Consider the following 20,907-nt stretch of genomic DNA (forward strand, 5'->3'; position numbering starts at 1 on the left):
TTCGTTAATGAACTTTGAAATTCAGTTTCGCCCAAAACTTCGCCTCTCTTGTGACGACTTGCTAGCTTTTTTGCTCGCAATAACCAATCACCGGCGTGTAATTCTTCCTGTGTCACTATGAAAGTAGGGATTGTAACTAGGCGACCGGGCCCCGTAACTAGAGGTGGGGGGGGGGGGACAACTGCCCGGGCTGTAAAATTTAGGGGGTGGCAGTTTTTTAGGTGGGGAGAACACCATTACAAAATTACAGAATTTTAAAGTTTTAGAGGCGGCAAAAATCCTAGTTACGGTCCTGCACGCAGATATAAGTATTTTTTTTATAAAAATTCAAATTTTCATCATATGTTTTTCACTTACAGCATACGGAGTTTTCAACCAAATGTTATGAAACTTACAGAAACTTTGACAACACACATGAAACACTCTAGGTAGGAATTTAAAAGGTGATGATTAATTTAACAATGAGATATGAGCATTTTTAGTAAATGATTTTCAATCGTGCATGCGTAGAAAAAAAATCGATTTTATTTATTCATAATTTTTTGTTGCCATATGTAATGAAACTGAAAAAATTCCAGTCCAATAGCGTGAAGATTCAGAAAGATATAAGCGATATCGCGAGCTGTAATTTAAGTTACTGGCTGAGAGTACCTGGATGATTAAGGATTTTCCACAAATTGGTATTTCAATAATTTTATATCATTTGATTATTTCGTTCATTTTGATATCATGCACTTGTGTTATGCTCAAGCATCGGACATTTGGAAAATAATTTAGTTAATTTCGTTTGAAATTTTGGGCGGTAGACCTCCGATCTTCTCACGGCACTGTCCTAATGGTACGCGAGAATTTCTTTCTGTACAAATCGTCATCCAGGTCAGAATCGTCCGTCTAAATTTCGAAACAACAAAGGAAAGGGGGGAAAAATTGGATTTTCCGAAACTTCCGGCCTGTAGTCCACAGAAGTGTGGCTGGATAACAGAAAAAAATAATTGATTTTTAACGCTATTAATATTGACAACGGAATAGAACTTTCCGACTTCACAAACGAAAACGATGTCATTATCATACTTTAAGGAAATTAACTATGTTAACAAAACAAGGGAGATCTTGAAATGAATCGTGCAAAAGGCTCACACGGTTGAAGGAAATAACCTATAAAGATAATTTGTTTTCAAAATCATAATCACGTTAAGCGGATGCGAAGATAATAAGCATTTCCACATCGTGAATCATAACACGGAGAAGAAAGAAAAAGTGGAAAAAACCAGCTTCCGCGCGTTAGTTATCACTGAATAAAAAAAAAAAGACCGAAAAAAATATAATCTGACGAAAGCGATGGGTAAAATGTCAATAGTATAAAAAAAAACATAACATAACGTGTAGGTCTGCTATATATATAAAGAGGCAAAATTCGCATTCAAATAATATTTAGGCATATTCGCTTATTTTCCCCCCAGTAGCGATTCCCTTCCATTGAAATAATGATAATAATGTTTATAACAGGACTTGGCCAAATTTCTTAGGAGAAAATCATTTTTTCCCCTCAAGGAAAAACAGTCTGAAATAGTCCTTTTTTCGACTTTTCTGATTCTTGGTGACCTCTTTAATCCCTTAGGCTGCGCTCACAGTGGAGCGAAGAGGTACGAGTTACACAAGAATTGCGACCAGGAAGAAAAAATGCGTAGGGGTGGAGGAAGAGATATTCGCACATAGTAAAGGAGGAGGAGGATAGAGAAAATGGTCGGAAGGGTTCTGAAATGTAAGGGTGTGATGATGATGACCCATCCGCAGAAAAGGGAAAGGAAAAAATAAGAAGAAACGGACCAATCAGCAGATCGAGGTGAAAACAAACAAGTTTGTTCAAGTCGCACACCTCGTTGAGTGGCTTCTTTCTCCCCTTTTCGAGTTTGTGCGGTGTAGAACAAAACAATGCAACTGTTTTCGCCGTCAGTCTCTAATATACACTCCCGTACCTCTTGGTCGTCGCGCTATGGCTTAGATGGACTTATACGACCGATCTGGTAAGCCCCTGAGAATCAAGTTTTAGTCGGGATCCATAACGCATGAGCTCTTGGCTATTTTGAATTCGAACGACCCATCTCGGAAGCCCCCGCGCCCATTGGTTAAGAACTTCTGCACTATGCAGCTCCGATCAATGCGTCTAAGACGATCCAGCTGCCGACATGATTCTATCAAACTTGTATCAAAATATTGGTCTGGTTATAATGGTGAAAATGTTTTACTTGCATTTCAGTTCAATCAGATTGCTATTGAGAAAATCGCTCCACGTGGCGCGAGTGTCGTCGGTTGCAGACTTCTGATTAATATACAGTACCACTAATACCATGCATACTTCGAAAAGAAACTTCATCGTATAAACATGTTTATAACATTTCACATCTTTCTCAATACTCCATTAACATCGTTTCCGGGGAATTCAATAACGAATTCATTATCGAAACATTTTTCCGGATGAATATGGCTAAATTTTCGTGAAAAATGGACTTCATTAGAGATGCGAAATTCGTGTTAATTATATGTTCCGATTTCTTTAGGAATCATCCCAGTAATAATGAATCTATTGCAAGGGTGCTCAACGTTTATAGGAGAGTGCGGGCCGCATCATTAGTTTGAGAACGTATCGCGGGGCCATTTCATTGGTTTGAGAACGTATCGCGGGGCCATTTCATTGGTTTGAGAACTTGTCGCGAGACACTTCTTTGGTTTGCCAACGTGTCGTGGGCTACATCATTTAAGTAGTCTGAAAGTTAAGCACTTAAGTGTTTTAAGTGCCCGAAAGTAACGTAAACGTGCTTTTAACGGCCATATTCACCGACAAAGTTTAATTACAATCGCAGATTAAAGGATCAGAGATCGAAACAGATTGATTAAATTTTAACCATTCGGTGTCGATTTCTTATCCTTTAACCTGCGATTGCAGTTAAACTCTATCGATGAATACGGCCGTAAGGCTGGTAATTCAAGATCTGGTTATGTGCTGCTTGGTTCATTTTTAAAAAATAAGATTTGAGTTTGTGGGCCACATCACTCCGGGAGGCCATACACATCATATATGATCCAATGAATAGTGGAGAAAATCCGTGAAGTAGAAGGGAGAAGAAAATACACAGACAATCGCAATCGTTTAGAAGAAAATAATAAATCTCACGATGTGTGTGTGGCGATGGTTACACGAAATCCTAACGGGAGATAAATTGCTTTCGAACATTAATTACTGACTCTGAATTACGCACATTGAGAGGAAAAGGGGAAAAAAGAAATTTTAGAATTTCGTAAAATTTCAAACGAATGTTTTTGTCGAAATATTTGTTCAAGGAGAAAAATAAAATGCAGGGACAGACATTTATATACTGTCCATCGAATCGCGCGTGATTCATCGCCAATGTTGCGTGGAATGTATCGAACGGTGAAATTTCATGACAACAGGTGATATATGGCTGAATGGCGGGTGAAAAAACAAAAAAAACAAGAATTACGAAGAAATAATATTTACATTTCTGCATGATGATGACGGCTGTGGATATTCTGTTTGGGCAAACGGGGGCGGGGATTCCCCGTCTGGTCTAAAAATACAATCGACACGTCAGTGTTTCGTAGATAAAATAACCAAAAATCAGACAATAATCAATAAAAGATTACACTTCGCGTGACCGAATGAATATGCTGCTTTTAACTTGTGCAATAACATCGCATAGTGGAGCAGAATTGCATCACGACCTCCATCATTCAACGCGGATTAGTCTCTCATGTGCTTTTTCAAAAACTTCGAAAATAATCCGTGTCTTATTTTTAATGGTTATTTCCTTTTTTTTGCACTACGGCCATTTTGTATATTCTGATGATAATGATTGTTTCATTCTTCTAATCCATTTGCCGCCACTGAAGCGCATTTATGGTTTCGCCGAATGTGGGCTACACGAATTTTGCCGCTCTTCTCTCATTCTAGTGTAATTTTCTTGACTACTCTTTCCTCGAATTCGCCACCCTGCGCTATAACTCACTTGGCCTCCTCCTCCCACTCCTGCAAGTACGCCTGTGTCTCTAAGTCACTCTTTCGATCACTCCCATGCTCACACTCTAAGTCACTCTTTCAGTCATTCACATGCTTGCACACTGTTTTAGTCACTCTTTCAGTCATTCACATGCTTGCACACTGTTTTAGTCACTCTTTCAGTCATTCACATGCTTGCACACTGTTTTAGTCACTCTTTCAGTCATTCACATGCTTGCACACTGTTTTAGTCACTCTTTCAGTCATTCACATGCTTGCACACTGTTTTAGTCACTCTTTCAGTCATTCACATGCTTGCACACTGTTTTAGTCACTCACCTATTTGATCACTCTGTAGCAAACTCTTTTGCTTGCTCACTGATATGGTTCTTTGTTTACGGGCCGCTCTTTTTATCACTTGCACGTTTACACATGCTCTAGGTCAGGGTTTACGGAAAATTCACCGACAACAATTCACCACCATGAAATTCACTACTAGGAAAATTCACCGACCACCAATTAATTCATCGACGGAAAATTCACCGACAACAGAGATCGAACAGATTGGGGGCTCGACGAGAGTCTAAACCGGTCTTGGGGTGCCCTCAAGAAAGGACACTCAAGACCACTCTCCCCCTCTTGTGGGCGGGTCTCGAAGAGAGACGGAGAGGGGGCAATGGGTGCAGGGCACCCCTCCCGCTCGATGGGCCAGGGCTGGCCCCTGAAGTCCAGACAAGACCCGGACTCTGTCTCTTGAGGGATATAAGCCCTTTACCCTATTGGGGGGGGGGGGTTGGCCCCTGTCGCCAGAGGGTGAACTATAGAATATTCACGCTGGTATAGAACTATACCAGTGGACGGTGAATTGAGCCGGATGGGGTGGGGTGGTGCCTTTCACCCAAAGCCCCCATCTTCGGTTTTCTTCGAGCCCCACCCACGAGAGAGAGAGAGAGACTATGGGGTGCCCTCAAGAGAGGACACCCCAAGACCCTTCTCGGCTCTCGTCGAGCCCCGGCTGGAGATGGAGCTACCGAATCCGTGAGCGAGCGAGTGAGTGAGCGGATGAGTGGACGAGCACAGTCTACCACTGGGCAGCTCATCATGGCACTCACTCACTAGGTCGCCTACTCACTCACTAGGTCGCCTACTCACTCACTAGGTCACTCAGTCTGCCACTCGCTCCACTCACCAACACTAACCCCCTTCTGTCACTCACTCACCAACTACTGTATCATTTACTGATTCACTGACTCGTGTCGAACTGTTGTCAGTGAATGTTCCGCCGATGAATTGTTGTCAATTCGCTCCATGATGTTAGAAAACCAGTAAAAAAATTTGGTTTACGGGAAATTCACCGCTTTTCGCCGGTTTCCAACATCGAGGAACGAATTATTCAAATTATATGCAAAAATCTCACTATGGGGATTAAATTGACTTCATCTTTTGGAATGCGATATTCAGATTACATACAGAGCAGTATTTGAAAGCCAATGTTGGTCCATGTTGATCGGCAAGTAATAAATTCCATGTTCAACATGCGACTCTCACAAGTTCAGCAAATTACCCGTGTGATTCTCCACCCTACTCATATCTACCTCTCCAGTAACATTTCCGACCGAATTGACTGGATATAATAAACGACTGGCCTCGGGTGGTAATAAATCACATTACAAAATCAATAATTTACGAAATGAAATACTACCATTACGAATGCCGTACTTATATTCACGATATCAAAGGCAATAATTGTCATCCATTCGATGCCAACGCTCAGAAATGACACACAGTGACGATAAATAATTCACTTAAGTTCGGGAAACGGCTGGAATTCGGAACGCGAATACAATGGGGGGACGCAAGGAAATAAATATATTCCAATGAAATGCATGTCCTCCCTGTATCGCTGTCACCCATGCAATACATGTTCATGGAAACATTCTCTCCTCAATCTCAATCTTGCCATTTATTCCCAAAAATAGTCACCGTTCAGCCACGATTGAAATCGAGAGTCCTAATCAAGTATAGAAAAGACGGTCCAAGGCCGTTATAAAAGAGAAAAAAAAGTGACGTTCGTCATAACGAGATAAGTTTCGCGTCTTCGAAACGATACCATATCTTTGTGGTAAACAAATGTTTACTCAGCTGATTTGCTCGGAGCTCCAGGAAAAATAAACGAAGTTATTATCATGGTCATTAGCGATAATTTTCAAAAACAAGGGAAACATTAGTTTTGTTCATTAGCCGAGCAGAGACGCTCTAAGGGGTGCGCGACAGGTAGCACTGGGCCCCTCGTTTTTCTTTCTTTTTTTTTGGAGGGGGGGGGAGGGTGGCATTTACGGTAACAATAATTTCTTTCATAAATTCTGGGGGGGGGGGGATCTCCATTTTCAACTGGAAAGAAAATTTCTTTAATAAATTCTGAATTTACACCATATCTGAAAAATTGTTTTTTTTAAATAAATTCTGAATTTTTTATCTATTCTAAGAGCATTTCTTTCATTTATTCTAAATTTTTATCATTTCTTTCATTTATCCTAAATTTTTATCATTTCTTTCATTTATTCTAAATTTTTATCATTTCTGAAATTCTGAAACTATTTTTTCATCAATTCTGAAGCTATTTCTTTCATTTATTCTGAATTTTCGTTAATTCTGGAATTATGAATTTTCACTAATTCTGGAATTATGAATTTTTATCGATTCTAAAAGATTTTACTCATTTATCTCCGATTCTGAAACTATTTCTTTAATTTATTTTGAATTTCCATCAGTCTTGTGATTATTTCTTTCTCTCATTCTGAATTTTCACTGACATTCGTATAGGCCTGTTCTGAAATTCTCATGAGTGCTGGAATCATTTTTTGCATTTATTCTGAATTTTCATGATTTTAATTTTCTGATTTTCCGATTCCCCCTCTCTCACAGAAGACAAAAACCGGGGGCTAAGTGGCCCCGCTATTATTTTCACGTCGGTCCCCGTGTCTTGTTAGTATGGCGCAATGTCACTACAAGTACAATATACTGTATACATATAATATACGTCTAAAAGACGTAATAAAAATGCGTCGCTCGAGCTTCTCGATGTTTCTTCACGTTTGATTTTGAATCTGAACGCGTGTCCATAAACGACTCAGACATTCAACCTAAAGACGTGCGAGGTATACCAATCTGAGATTATGATCGAAATATGAAAAGAATAGGTGGCTGAATATTTTTTTTCCAGACTTCCGCATTGAAAAGATGTTTCATCGCTTCTTTTAAGTCTCTAACCATTAAAAAAATGAAAATCCATATAGATAAATCCCAAAAATTCGCGAGCAATTTCGATTTCTACGTCCCATCGGGATGCACGTATTCGGGATTCTGAAGGAAGTTTTCCAGAGCCTTTTCTCACGCTGAATCCATTTTGCTGAAGTGAGACGTTACATCGAGTTATGTAAGGGTGGATTCAAATGAAACAAAGCCATGGTAAGAGTACAGAGTGTTTCAGAAAATACTTTGTTCTTTGTAATACAATGCATTCGTTGCGATTAGTAGCGTACACACAGGCAAGACACTGCTTTGGGTCTTCCAGATGAACACAAGCTACGTCACACTCGAGTCGTGCGCTCCAATCGCAAAAAACTCTGGTTCGAATCCTACTGATGGCACAGTGCTGGTCGACTGAAGTTGGTATTCTGTGCTTTGATTTTATTTTTTCTGAGGCGTCAATGTGATCTCGTTTCCAAAATTAAAAAAAAAAAATTCTTCACCATAGATTTCTAATTGGTATTCTGTAAGAGCTCTTTATTTATTTTATTTTTTTTGGGTGGGGGAGGGGGGGGGGGGTTCCGCACGGAATCAAACTTGACGCGGAACCCTTTAGAAATCCCAGAACCCAGAGTACTTGCAAAGGAAAGAAATTTCTTGTTATTGATAATAGTGATGCTGTTCTTTAATGAAATTGTTTGTTTGAAAAAATTCAAACCATTTGGATGACTTTAAACTACTAAGAGAGAAACAGTAATCCCCCAATAGTTTTTCTCTCGCGACCTTCGCTAGCTCCGTAAAAGGCTGAATGTCCGTAGCGTGTGAAAGCATGCATTTAGTCACGTAGGCCACTGTGTTGTTGGAAACGGCACAGCAGCCGTCGGTTGTAATAGCAGTGGACGGCTTCACCGGACGGCAACTCGTCCGTTGAAAGCTACCATCCGATTGTTCACGCCTCCAATGGAATGTCTCCGTACATACGAGTCCGTAGCGTGTGAAAGGAGTGTCTCGGTCAGAGTTCGGAATAAATGGAATAGCTTTTGGAGCAAACGTGGCAAGCAAAAAAAGCATTTGACTACCTCCAGAAAATTGTGCGCTTCCTTTAGCTTAAAACTGGTTTTTCTGAGTTTTTTGAATTGAAATTTTGAACCACAGAGAAGCTGATTCCAACTCTTTGAGTCGGAAAATATGCCAATTTTATTCATATAACTGTAATAATTTTAAGAAAAGCGGATTATATGTGTCAACAACATTTCATACATCAATATCACTTTGATTAAGTACATTAATGTTTAATTTTAGATCAAGTTCAATCATTTAAATTATCAAAAATATTATTTTCAAACCAAATCATTTTTATTGAAGTTTATTTGCAAAGCAAAATGAGAAATGTTTGCCCCTGAAAAATATTGATACTTCGCGAAGAAATGATGGAGCTCCACATCATGCAAGATAGTAATTGCAAGATTATCTTGCACCTACTTCTCTACTACTCTTCTATCTGAAGAATTAATAGTTACTATAAGCAGGGGTGGACAAATCGCAAAAGAATCTAGGAGAGAACAATATTTTAATCCAAAAAAATTTTACCCGAAGAAAAAAGTTCAAAATAATGCTTCTTTTGACTATTTTAGGACATAGTGGCATAATTTCATGTTGGCAGACATGCTGCTAAAAATTACAAACATTTTATGCTGCTCTCTTTTAGACTGCGATTTAGTAACTGCACAAAGAAAATTGTAGGCACCAATACCAATTTTTTTAGTCGCTATGGTGACTTAGCGCCTGTGATTTGCCTGCCCTGGCTATAAGGGTGCCATTTTCCTGGAGAGGGATTGGGGGAAGGGGCAGATGGTTCCAAAAACTTGAAGACCCATAATTTACAGGAAACAAGATTTTTTATTTAATCATGGCTTCATATTACATATTCATTTAAGTTCGATAGAACATCTGAAAAAAAACGGTTTACTACATGAATATTTTCATACAAATGGACATCAACTTGATGGTATAAGTGTTATATGTGTTCGCTGGTTTTTATGTATGTAAACCTAAAGAATAGTTTAATCTTTCGCATCACGGGTAAAAAAACGGGACATATCGGCATATAATAATCATAACGTTATTTTTTGGTTTTTTTTAGGAAAATTTTTATCAGTTAAGAAGGTCAAGAACTTACGTGAACTTTATAAAACATCTATCGACACCGAACGTCGGGCCACCCATTCATGGCCCAGAGGCCTCAGCTGCATACGAAGCCTCCTCAATAATGAGATATAGCTATATGATTTATGAGAATAAGTTTAAATTAGGATGTGGAGCCCCAGCATATCATTTTATCCGGGATCCCATGATGATGTCGAGACCACATTCGGGGGGGGGGGGGGGAGAGGGACACCTTGTATATTAGAGAAACATTTTTTTAAAAATTGGGTTCCGTGGAACAGCCTCATAACCATTGAGGGTTCCACGAAAGCTTTTACGTTGGTTACCTCTATTGTACACCGAGAGCAAGCAGACTTTCAATACGATGCTACTTACATAACACGAAAATTCAAGCATCTTTCATTTTCAAGTTACATAACAGCTTCCCCTTATTCCTTGTAGTGTTATGGCTGATACTTGCTTAAAGAAACAGCCATATGCGTGTGGAAAAGCAAAATTTACTTTTTGTTACTTTCTCCGAAGCTGAGCTCAGCTAATGACAGAACTGAAGAGAGATTGTCTGCAAAATTTGCGAGAAAAGGAGCAATCAAAATAAACAGTTGATGAGAAGAGTTGAAACAAACGAGCAAAACGGGAACAAAAATGTGCTTTCCGTCAATCGTCATTTCAAGCGGGAAATTGAACAGAAAAGGCTTCGAAATAACAGCAGGGTTTAACAGAAGAGGGTTTCCAGAAGAAAAATCCACCGGATCGAACAGAACTACGGCCTCCCAGATTGCACCAGGAGGTTGTCTAGAAAAGTGGTTCTTGACCTTTTTTTTTTGCCCGTGGCCCCGTTTCGACCAGATTTTCTTCTCGTGACCCCCCCCCCCCCCCACCTTCCTCCATTCTCATATAGAAGTAAGACACTTTCTACTTATTGAATTGAATTTAGTAAAAACTAAATTTAACAATTGTATAAAAAATTTTATAAATGAGGTTGATCTCTGAGAAAAAGTGCCAGGTGAGTACAAGGGCGTAGGGGGCGGGGACTTGGGGGTCTGCCCCCCCCCCGAAAGGTGAGAAAATGACCGAAAAAAGGGAAAAAGATGGCCAAATCTATTGTTCTATGACTTTGGTTCCGCCCCCCTCCCCCGAACGAAATTTCTGGCTACGCCCCTGGTTGTGGATCCAGAAAAGAAGGAGTGAGGAAAGATAATTACTCCTTCCAGAAGCCAAATTTTGTGGAAAAAATTTGGTTTGCCTTATAAATACAACGATTCAACGGAACTGCACAATCCTTCCCCCCCCCCCCCGCTTCCGACATATCACCCTGAATCCGTACCAATCCTGGGCTACAGTTCAGTGAGCTTCCTTCGTGGGGAAGGGGTTCTATCAACTCTCATCACGTAGGTCTCCTATGGGCATAAGGGTCCCGGTCATGTCCAGTCGGGCCCATGCGTTAAGATGAACCAGGTTTTATGGACAGTTTCGCTGGTTCTGAGGTCCCCAGGTTGAAAACAACTGATCTAAGAGGTCATGATAGAACGTCCATGATAGAAAGCGTAATCAAGCCGCTTTATAGCATGAGCTAAGTTTGGCACAGCCCGGGGAGGGGGGCTTTTCGGTGCATGAGCGAGTGTCTGATGACCTTGCACAGCAATATCAATTTTGTCAAAATTTAAAGGAGTCGGCAGCATAAGCGGATATATTTTGTTTGGCCTGGAAAAGGCCAAAAGTGTCCTCTATATTTTATTTTCTCAGGCTCTTCGAACGAAAGGGGTGGGTGAATAGTGAACGGGAGGGGGGAAGGTATTTGCCGCCTGTGATAATAATAATACAACTTTTGGAGAGAACGGGGAGGATGGGTGCCCCCACCCTCTATATCCACCTATGGCCAGCAGTGCGTTTTCCAATCAGAGCGCCCACGATGTTCTTAAGCTGGCGTAATTTGAATGTAACATCTCCCACATCGCACTGCACAAAACCCTGAATTTGGCTTATCCCCCCCCCCCCCCCCCATAAGTACAGGAGACTGCGTATTTTTTTTTCTCTTCTATTTCTTTGGATCACACACCTACTATGACTCGTTCTTCAAAGTTCCCCCTACAGATAAGAACACAAATGGTATTGTGACACTGAATTTGTTCACTTCCATACAATGTAGACCGCAAAAATTGTAAAAGAGAGAGGGGGAACCGTTTAATAAATATAAAGGGAAGTGAACTAAGATTGAGCTGTCACTGTATCGGAAGAAAGGTGAAAAAAAAAAAATCGGTACCTAAAAGACACCATTCAATAGAGTTTATACCTGAAAAATGAATGATGACAGGGACCACCCCTCAATAGAGGACACTTTTCATAATCCTTGAACCATGGGAATAAAGACTCCTCCCGTATTTATACGAGAAAAGAAATTCCAAAGGGAGGAAAAGCTGAAAGCAAATATGCTTACCACATTTTATCCCCCCCCCCTGATCCCGAAAACTGAATGAATACAATGGCCGTGTGGGAGGCCACCGCAAAAAAAAAGTTTCCAAAAGTATTCTTTACATCAGCGGTTCTCAACCGGTGCTCCTCAGCTCGAGGAAAGTAAAATATAAATCAGTAAATTTGATTAATAAATAAATAAAAAAAACAGATCTGAAGGGTTCCTCCATATAAGTTATATACTAAAAAGGGCTCCTTGAGCCAAACGGGGCTACGCCATAGAAATTATTTGTTAAAAAGGGCTCCCGAGTCAGAAAAGGTTAAGAACCGCTGCTTTACATTATAAGATTTGAATCTGAAGAAAAATCGTGCAACAAATAACAGCCATAATTTAAGGTTACGTTGAAAACGCGTAGTTTTGGAAGGAAAAAAAAAAATTCCAGAACAGGCTTTGTTTCGTTTATATGACGCTTAAGCCGGGATTACACTATAAAAGTTTGATAAAAGATCTTTTACAAAACGAAAAACGCAACCAATAAGCGTATCAGTTACATTAAATGATTAAATGTAGCCAATGGGCTTATTGGTTGTTGTTTTTTTTTCAAGTTTTGTGAAACATCTTTTGTCAAACTTTTATAGTGTAATCCCTTCTTATGGTCTATCGTATGTATTTGTCTAAGGCCGGGATCACATTATAAAAGTTTGATAAAAGATTTTTCACAAAACTTGAAGAAAAAAAAAACCAATCAATAAGCCTATTGGATACATAAGCTCGCATTTGACCGATAAGCTTATTGGTTGCGTTTTTCAAGTTTCGTAAAATAGCTTTTATAGTGAAATCACGGTCTATAAATACAGTGATATGTGTAATGAAATTCAAAAAAATTCACAGGTACATCGACAGATTCGAGTGTGACTTATGAACATACCATACAATACTTTAAATTTTGGTTCATAATCTGAATTATATAATCATAACCACCACTAACTAAATGTACTATGAAAATAACAATATATTCCGTTCATATAATTTTTCGCTATCGTGTTTCGAATATCGCACGAATTTTGTTAGATACATATTTGCCATAAAAATGATATTTTCATAGAAAATGACATGTCATGGAAGACCAAAACTTATTTTTGTTTTCATCATTTTGGGACACTTTTTATCAAAAAATTGTTATTAAAGTTTACTCCAGCACCATTTTATAGGAAAGTGAAGTCGAAAGAGGTCGTCGGAATATAACGCAACCCCTTAATAAACCCTCATAATAAAAATACTTTTACAATCCCATCTAACAATACATGCGTACGAAATGGAATTCATCGCTATTTTGGCGCAAAAATATATCCGACAATGTCATCAGAAGTCGCCGATGAGAGGTCAAACTGAAAAAGATGGGGAGAGAGAGAGAGAGAGAGAAAAGAAGAGATGAACCAACAACCGGCTTTATAAGGAAGATGCGATTGACCGAATTTCTAGATTAGCTGAACGTTGCAAATACGGCAATCTCGAAAAAACCGGTAACATGCAAAAACAAAAACACAAAAGTCCATGTTGTTGTTGTTTTTTTTTTGTATGAGGGGTCTATCTTTAGCTCTAGAGTAGAAAAAAGAGAGGATGTCGATATGATTCCGTACTACACCCTGTAATGCAATTTTACATCCGTGATTTTGTTTTTCCTCTTCACATTTGAATCAGATAATGTCAGTTAATTTGAGATAACTACATTCAGGTTCCCTGCATTCTCCAGTATTATACCTATCTCGCGGCAATTCTGTCCGATTTCTATATCTCTCGGTACCACTGAATGATCTCATTCTTTAGGAATCATTTCTCTAGGGTTTGGTGTACTTTTTTTTCCGCCCCCGGACTTTATTTTACTCTTGTGCTCCCACCCCCGTTTTACCCAAGGCCTTCAACCCTCATCCCTTGAATTTTGGAATGGCTATAATTTGTTGAACAGTGTTGTCCCAACATCATGGGCTTCCGAGCAAAGAGATGTTCTGGTGTTCCGTCATGAATCCCCATGAGGTGGGAGGAGGAGTGCCGGCCCAGGTTACTCGGGAAGATTTTTATCATTTTTTTGTTTCTTCGTATAAATTCACTACGGAGAGGCCGGTGAAAAATTTGTTCTGCTGGTGACTATCAAAGATCACAGCCTGGAGAACGTGCAACAAGATATGGGACCCCGTACTTCTGAAAGTAACAACTTCAATTCTGCATTTTTCATACTTAACATATTTCATTACAGCTAACATATTTCATTACAGCTAACATATTACATAGTCTCGAAAATCGTCATACTCGATCTCAGTATATGGGCTCTCTGTGGACATGAAGCCCCCCTTTTTCCTTCCGGGAAATGCACAAATGAGTTCGCGCATTAAGATTTTCTCCAGCTTCAGTGGATAGTTCTGATCCACTGAAGCTTCAAGATTCTAGAAGCCGTCACACACTTCTTCGTCACCATTATTTGCCTTAAAAGTTCCATTTCACCACATCTGATTATTTTCCTCACGGCTCGCGATGGCTGTCTTAAAATGCTGTAGTGGTCTCCCCTATCACTCGATTTTCACCAGTACTCGCCTCTTTGTGGTATCCCAGATTGAGAACTACTAACCTAGTGTACCGGTTGCATCCTCTTCAGTCCAGAGAGGTACACGTGTGTAACAAAACTCAACTAGCAAAAAATTAACAAAAAATATATATAAACAGTGAAACCTCTCTATCTCGAAACTAATGGGACAGAAAAAAAAATTCGAGATAAAGAGTTTTCGAGAAATAGAGTTTTTCTCTCTCAGTAAGAAAGGGAAAAAACACAAAAAAATGACGAAAACTTCGATTAATTTATAAACTAAAAAATACTGTCCTATATTTTACTACATACTGATGAAATTTACTGGTTAAGTTACACAATGAATTTTCAATCACACTATATGCAAATACACTAAACTACGTTCAAATTTTTTTTTCACGTGTTTTTTAGTTGAAATGTTCTGAAATTCCATGTCCAACATTATTCTGAGATTCGTTGAAATTGAATTGGATCGCCAGATATGATTCCTTCATCACCGAGATGATTGGTTCAAAACCCGTAGCATCCTTGAAGCAACTTTGAATTATCTGCTGACTGACTTTCTGCTCGCCTAAAGTACCAAAGGATGTTTAGAGGTGTCGCGAGTTCAATACCCGGTTCGTCCGTGTCAGAAAACTTTCCTGACACAAGGGTACAAGAAAAAAAAAACGGCAACGTGACCGCAGAAAAAATTGCTACCGCAGGGAGTTCCCCATCGAGGGGTTAAACCAACCTCTCGACGAGTATAAAAACAAACAAGCCTGCCGTTCGGAATCGGCAATAAATTGTAGGTCCCGGTCCAATTAGCCCTCGTGTGCAGAAAATGACCGTGGTGCAATAAAAATGATCAATGATGACCAAAAATATACGAACAATGCTACGGTCTGTGCAAATGACTCCAGCAAAGAGATTACTTGTAATTGGTAAATTAAAAAAAAAACCACGTGCTTTCAAAAATTTAAATATGAACGCATTGGCTGTGAACTATTATGGCCAAAAAAAGTTCTCGGATGGACCAAACAGTTTCTCGAGAATGGTTCCAAAACGTTTCGTGCCTCAAGTTAGAGCTCATATGGCCGAAAACCAGTTACCGCAAGAAGCACTGCTATTAATGGACAATGCCCAAACACGCCCCTCTTGTGAACTCAAAAGTAATGATGGCAAAATTACATTCCTCTTTCTCCTAGCAAATACAACTCTACTTGTCAAGCCTATGGACCAGGACATAACTGAAAATATAAAGCGACGTTACAGAAAAGCTTTTATCGATGGCTTGCTTTCACCTGATGATGCCATGACTTTTCAAGAATTTTTTGGGAGATATAACATAAAGGACGCTATTTTCAATGTCGCCACTGCCTGGGCTGGCTTTATATTGATCGTTGTTGTAAAAGTAAATACAACATGTATGTATCATTAACTTTTAAAGGATTTTACTTTCATTTTCGTCTCAAGCCTGCAGTAAAAGCACGTTACTGTACATATGTATTAAGAGATGCTCTGGTCCAGACGGTGACGGTTAATCGAAGTTTTACTGTACAATGTAAAAGAACGGTTATAACGCCAACTATTGGTTGGATATATATATTGTCTATGTGCCTTTTTTTCCGAGAAAAAAATTTCCACTACATTCCTTCTTCCATCATTTTCATTCCATTGCTATTATCTGTCAACATAACAATAGAGAAAATAACTTGAAGAATATAGAATGGTGTTGTCAGGGGGTCTTAGAAAGCACATTCCTAATGAATACCTGCACGGTAGGGACCTTTAGGAACCTTAAAAGCTGAACAACAAACCTATTCAAAGAAACGGATTCATTGATAAGGAAAACGTACAATGAGCATACTGCACTAGTTTGTTCAAGGTTGCCAGCATAGGTTTTCGAACAGTGCATGTTTTTACTCGAAGGTCATTACATTTCTAGTGGTATATAGGTGGTCATTAGGAAATTTTTCTCCCTAGATTTGCACCATTTAATCATGTCGAAAAGAGTTATTTCGACATAATACCTGGAAAAGGGAAATTTTTGATTATAAAATCAAGAAGGTTATGTTTTATATCAAGAAATGGTTATTGTACTATGTTTAAAATTTTACCAACTTTCTCAACTTGAAACTGAATGCGTATTAAATAGCGTATTCTTAGAGTAACACTAAGGAGAGTTTGAGAGTTTAGTTTGCAATTAAGGTTTGAATTTATGTAATGGAGCTTCTATGCTACGCTATTTCCTCCATGATCCAATTTAACTCCAAACTCGTTATAGCGCCAAAATAATTTGGGACGGATAGTGGCGTTACAACGGGGTTCGACTGTATATAAAAATATATATTGACCCAAATAAATTAATCAATTAATTAAGAAAATTAAAGCTCATTCCGACGTACAATGAACACAAATTATTAAAAAAATAATAACAACCAGTTTAAGCTTAGGTTTAAAAAGAATTATGTGAATTTAAAAAATTTTTCACTCAATTTTTTTCATTTTTCACTTAATTTTTTCATATTTCATTTAAAAGTCAATTCTTCACATCTAAATTTTTTTCCACAGCTCTCTGTCGTCCTCTAAACCGGGGTTTCTCAACCGCCGGGCCCTGATCATTAATAATGGGTCGCGAGTGATTAGCCGTTTCATTTTTCTTATTCATTTTACGTTGGTCGTGTGTTTTACCGGACCTTCGACTCACAAAAATGAATTGAACCGGGCCGCGGGTTTTAAAACGTTGAGAACCACTGCTCTAAACCATCTATCATTTCTCCCCTTTACGTGATTTTCACCCACCTTAGAATACCCCAAGAATACAAGGGGGCAAACGGCAAGAACTTGATATCCCAACTTAGAGGCCCCGACTTCAGTATGTGAGAGACTTCCGTGTGTGTCAGACATTATCAGACAATAAAAAAAAAAATTATACACATAAGAAAAGCATTTAAGTTAAAACACCAATAGAAAAAGACAATACTTCGGTGTGTTCTATTTTTCTCTGTCATATTCGGAAACGGGAAACATGTATCGTACGGAAACTTTTCCATGTAATGTGCAGAAACTATTGAGTAAAGAGACACTGGACGTACGGATGAAAGGCAAAAGTAGGATGGGCAATAATCGATGGAGAAAATCGAAAAACGAAAAAAAAAAAAACCACCTATACATCCTAACGGCAAAACCCACCATCATCTTATCACAAAAACAGCTGCTTAGCTGTAAATGTCGTTTCCATGTCTTCGTGCTATTTCCCCTCAACCCAGTTGGAAAAAAGAAATAATCGCACATGCTCTGACAATAGGTAGAATTCACTCGAGTTCCAAGGTCGAGATATGTTTATTGTGAACATACGCATATGTATGCGATGCCATTTTATTTCTGGAAATATTTTAGGCACAAACACCATGAGAAGTAGAAAAAAAGATGCTTCCGATACTTACATATACAGAAATTTTTCTTCTCTTACTACTGTGACTTCTCTTTTTGAGACAAATTTCCCATGTGCAATTTCAACGTGGTTTTTTTTTCAAGCTCACATTTTACAATTATTTTACATTTTACAATTTTTTTAAAAACTTCAATAAGAATCAGCTCATTATCTTTACGTCCAGAGTAGCCCTAACGGGGGGGGGGGGGGGACAAACGGAGTCCAAGGGCCCCCCCCCCCCCAAATTATGTAATTGAAGATCTTTATTCATTCTAAGCTTTTTTTTTTAACTGTCATATTTCATTTTATAAATACATATTTCAATGTCATTACAGCTAAAGACTTTTTCTACAAAAATCAAAAACGGGGAAAAGGGGTGCCACGAACGTGTTAAGACGGCCGTGCTTCATCGGTTTGTGACTTCGAATGATGTGAATTCGATACGAATGAAGTAGAATTGTAGAACGCTTTACAGGTGCGGGATAGAGCCACGATTATACCTTTTTGAATTCTACATTCAAAAAAATAGGCATTCATATGCAATAAAACCTTTCCGGAGGGCAAATCCTTTCGGTGTTCCGAATTTTTTTTATTTTTCTCTCCGGCTACCACCCTCCTTCCTCTGTTTAGGGATCATTCAAGTATTACGCCAGCATCGAGGGGGGAGGGGGTTTCGGATTTGCTGACTTTTGATGATGGCGGGGGGGGGGGGGGTTTGAAAGTTGCTTACGTCATCAACCACCCCTTTTTGAAGATATGAAATATTCTAAGCTGCTGACGGGGGGAGGGGGGGGTCAAAAATGGCTGCAAATCTGCTTACGTCATACTTGAATGGCCCCTTACAAGAAATGACCCGTCAATAGAGGTAAACTAATGATTAGCATGAAAACTCTAAAGAAGATTGGAGGTTGTCATTCAGAGAAGTCTCGCTATAATTCGATTTCTGAATGTAAATATGAGAAACCATAAAAATTGCATGCTAGAAAAATAATGTATATTTGCTCACCTGGTTGTAGTAGATTTGATATCGGTTTTCCTCCGCCTCCTTCTCCTTTTCTTCTCGACCTTCCTGTTGAATTTAGTGACGTGGTTGCAGCGCGGACACGTCTTCGTGGTCGAATCTTCGTTGGCCAGCACCAACAGTTTATGAAACTTATCCTTAACGGGACCTTCCAGCCTGGCCGATATCTCATCTCTGTGGACGTAAAAGTTACACTTGACGTTGCAGCACTCGATCTTGACGATGCCGTCTTCGACTTTCTGGGAATAGTACTTCTGCAGGCAGTCCTTGCAAGCCGAGTAATGGCAGCAGGGCCTCCTGTACAACCACTGGACGACGAGGCAAATACCGCACTCCTCGTATTTCCATTCACCCACCGGAAAATGCGGGGACGCCTCGCTGATCGGCAGATTGGCCAGGTTACGATCCGGAAGGAGTTCCAGAATGTCCCGCAGCCCGTTGTTGTCGTAGAACTCCAGGAGGTCGCGATTTTCGAGCAACCTCTCCAAGATCAGTCTCATCTCGGACAGCTCTCTTATCACGTCGTCGTTCGGGAATTCGTTGCCGTCCAGGCTCTCCAGGTCCTCTCTCAAGCTAGGGTCGTTCCAGGTGCTGACGCGGCGTCGGGCACTGTTTCGGGCCTCCAGTAGCTCGTAGTGGTTCTCGCCGCAACACCGGCGGTCGTGCACCCCGGTGAGCTGCGAGTGACTATGAGTGGTCTTGAACTTCTTCTTGTAGTAGGGGCCGATCTTCTCGAATTTGATATCCTGGCAATCCGACGTCCAGGGGACAGTCGTCGTGGGTTCGTCGTACTCGTCCTCGTCGCGGAGCGACCACTCGTCCTCGGATATGACTTCGACGGCGTATTCTTCAGGGTCCGACCTCGGGTGGTAGCGTCCGAGTTGCGGCATGTCCGGTCCGAACGATATGACGAAACAATCGAGCAGGAACGCCAGGTGACCGATGGACGTGGGTGGATCGGTGGAATGCTTCCACGTTATGAATCCGGTATTCTTGACCGGTGCCCACTGGATTTTCGCAGTCGTGGGCTGTAAAGGTCTCCTCTCGTCTTCGTCGATGCTGCAGCTACATCCGGGATCGAAGCTCAAATAATCCCCGGCGTCGTCCGATAGCTGATCTTCCCGACAGCTGAACATAACTCACAACATTCAAAGCACAGAGACCAACACACACAAATGTCTTAATTGAAGAGAAAGTAAAAATAAACACAGAGTCCCCCGTCGAATGACTACCTCACAAATGTCACTAACAATGACATATCTGTTGCCAGAGAGATAAGTGTGATATTCGCACACGCACGAGACGATGGAATCGCAAGATGTTCTATCGAACAAAAAACACTTCGGCGGTTCAAATATGAATCGAGGTTCCAGGCAGATTTCGAAATAATATAAGAAATAAAATATATTTCTCGCTCGCAAATACACACAGAGAGAGATGAGTTCGAAGCGCCTCTAGGTAAATCGATAATGCTCGAGAAAACGGGCTTACCTCCAAAGTCCGTCCGTTGACGAGACCCGAGCACTTGAACACCACTGACTTCCAAATAAATATTAGTAAACACAACGCGGAAGGCTCTCAAATGGATACTAAGAACGTGAACGAATTCCGATGAAGAGAGATCATAATATAACCAACGTTTTCTTCGAGATCTTTTCTTTTTGAAAGATCGAAAAAAAGAACAATTATACAAAACACTAGGTGACACTTCGGAATGAGAAGGAACAACACACGAGAGACTTTACTCGACACTTCCCCGTTGCATCCGAAGAGAAGAAATACCTCCCTTGTTCACAGCAGCTCTGCTTCACATCATCTGCTGCTGGAATAGGGTTGTTTCAGTCTACAAACCAGCTGAGCGATTCTGTCTCTAGCCAAACTTGCGCCAAATGTAGCCAAATATCTAATCACGAGCATCATAACTGGAGAAAAAGACAAAATTAACGGATACAGCTGAGATCATTTTAAAAACTAATTACAAATCATGTTCCCCACATCCTGGCGGGCCTGTAGGCTGCAGTTTTTCACGAATCTCCCCCCCCCCCGACCAAGA

General features: G+C 40.0%; 1 protein-coding gene across 1 annotated transcript in view; it reads right to left on the reverse strand.

Annotated features, from left to right (window-relative positions):
• Window positions 1-20,674, reverse strand: part of LOC149078905 (uncharacterized) — a 73,056-nt gene extending 52,382 nt beyond the window's left edge. The window contains exon 1 of the mRNA XM_089241101.1: window positions 18,840-20,674. Within this exon, the coding sequence (XP_089097227.1) occupies window positions 18,840-19,990 (1,151 nt within the window). The 5' untranslated portion in view covers window positions 19,991-20,674. The remainder of the gene's footprint in view (window positions 1-18,839) is intronic.
• Between the last annotated feature and the right edge of the window lie 233 nt (window positions 20,675-20,907).

This window comes from Pholcus phalangioides, unplaced genomic scaffold, assembly GCF_987345545.1.
Source record: "Pholcus phalangioides strain wild (caught in Gottingen) unplaced genomic scaffold, Ppha-v1.0 ptg000013l_1, whole genome shotgun sequence".
NCBI lineage: Eukaryota > Metazoa > Arthropoda > Arachnida > Araneae > Pholcidae > Pholcus > Pholcus phalangioides.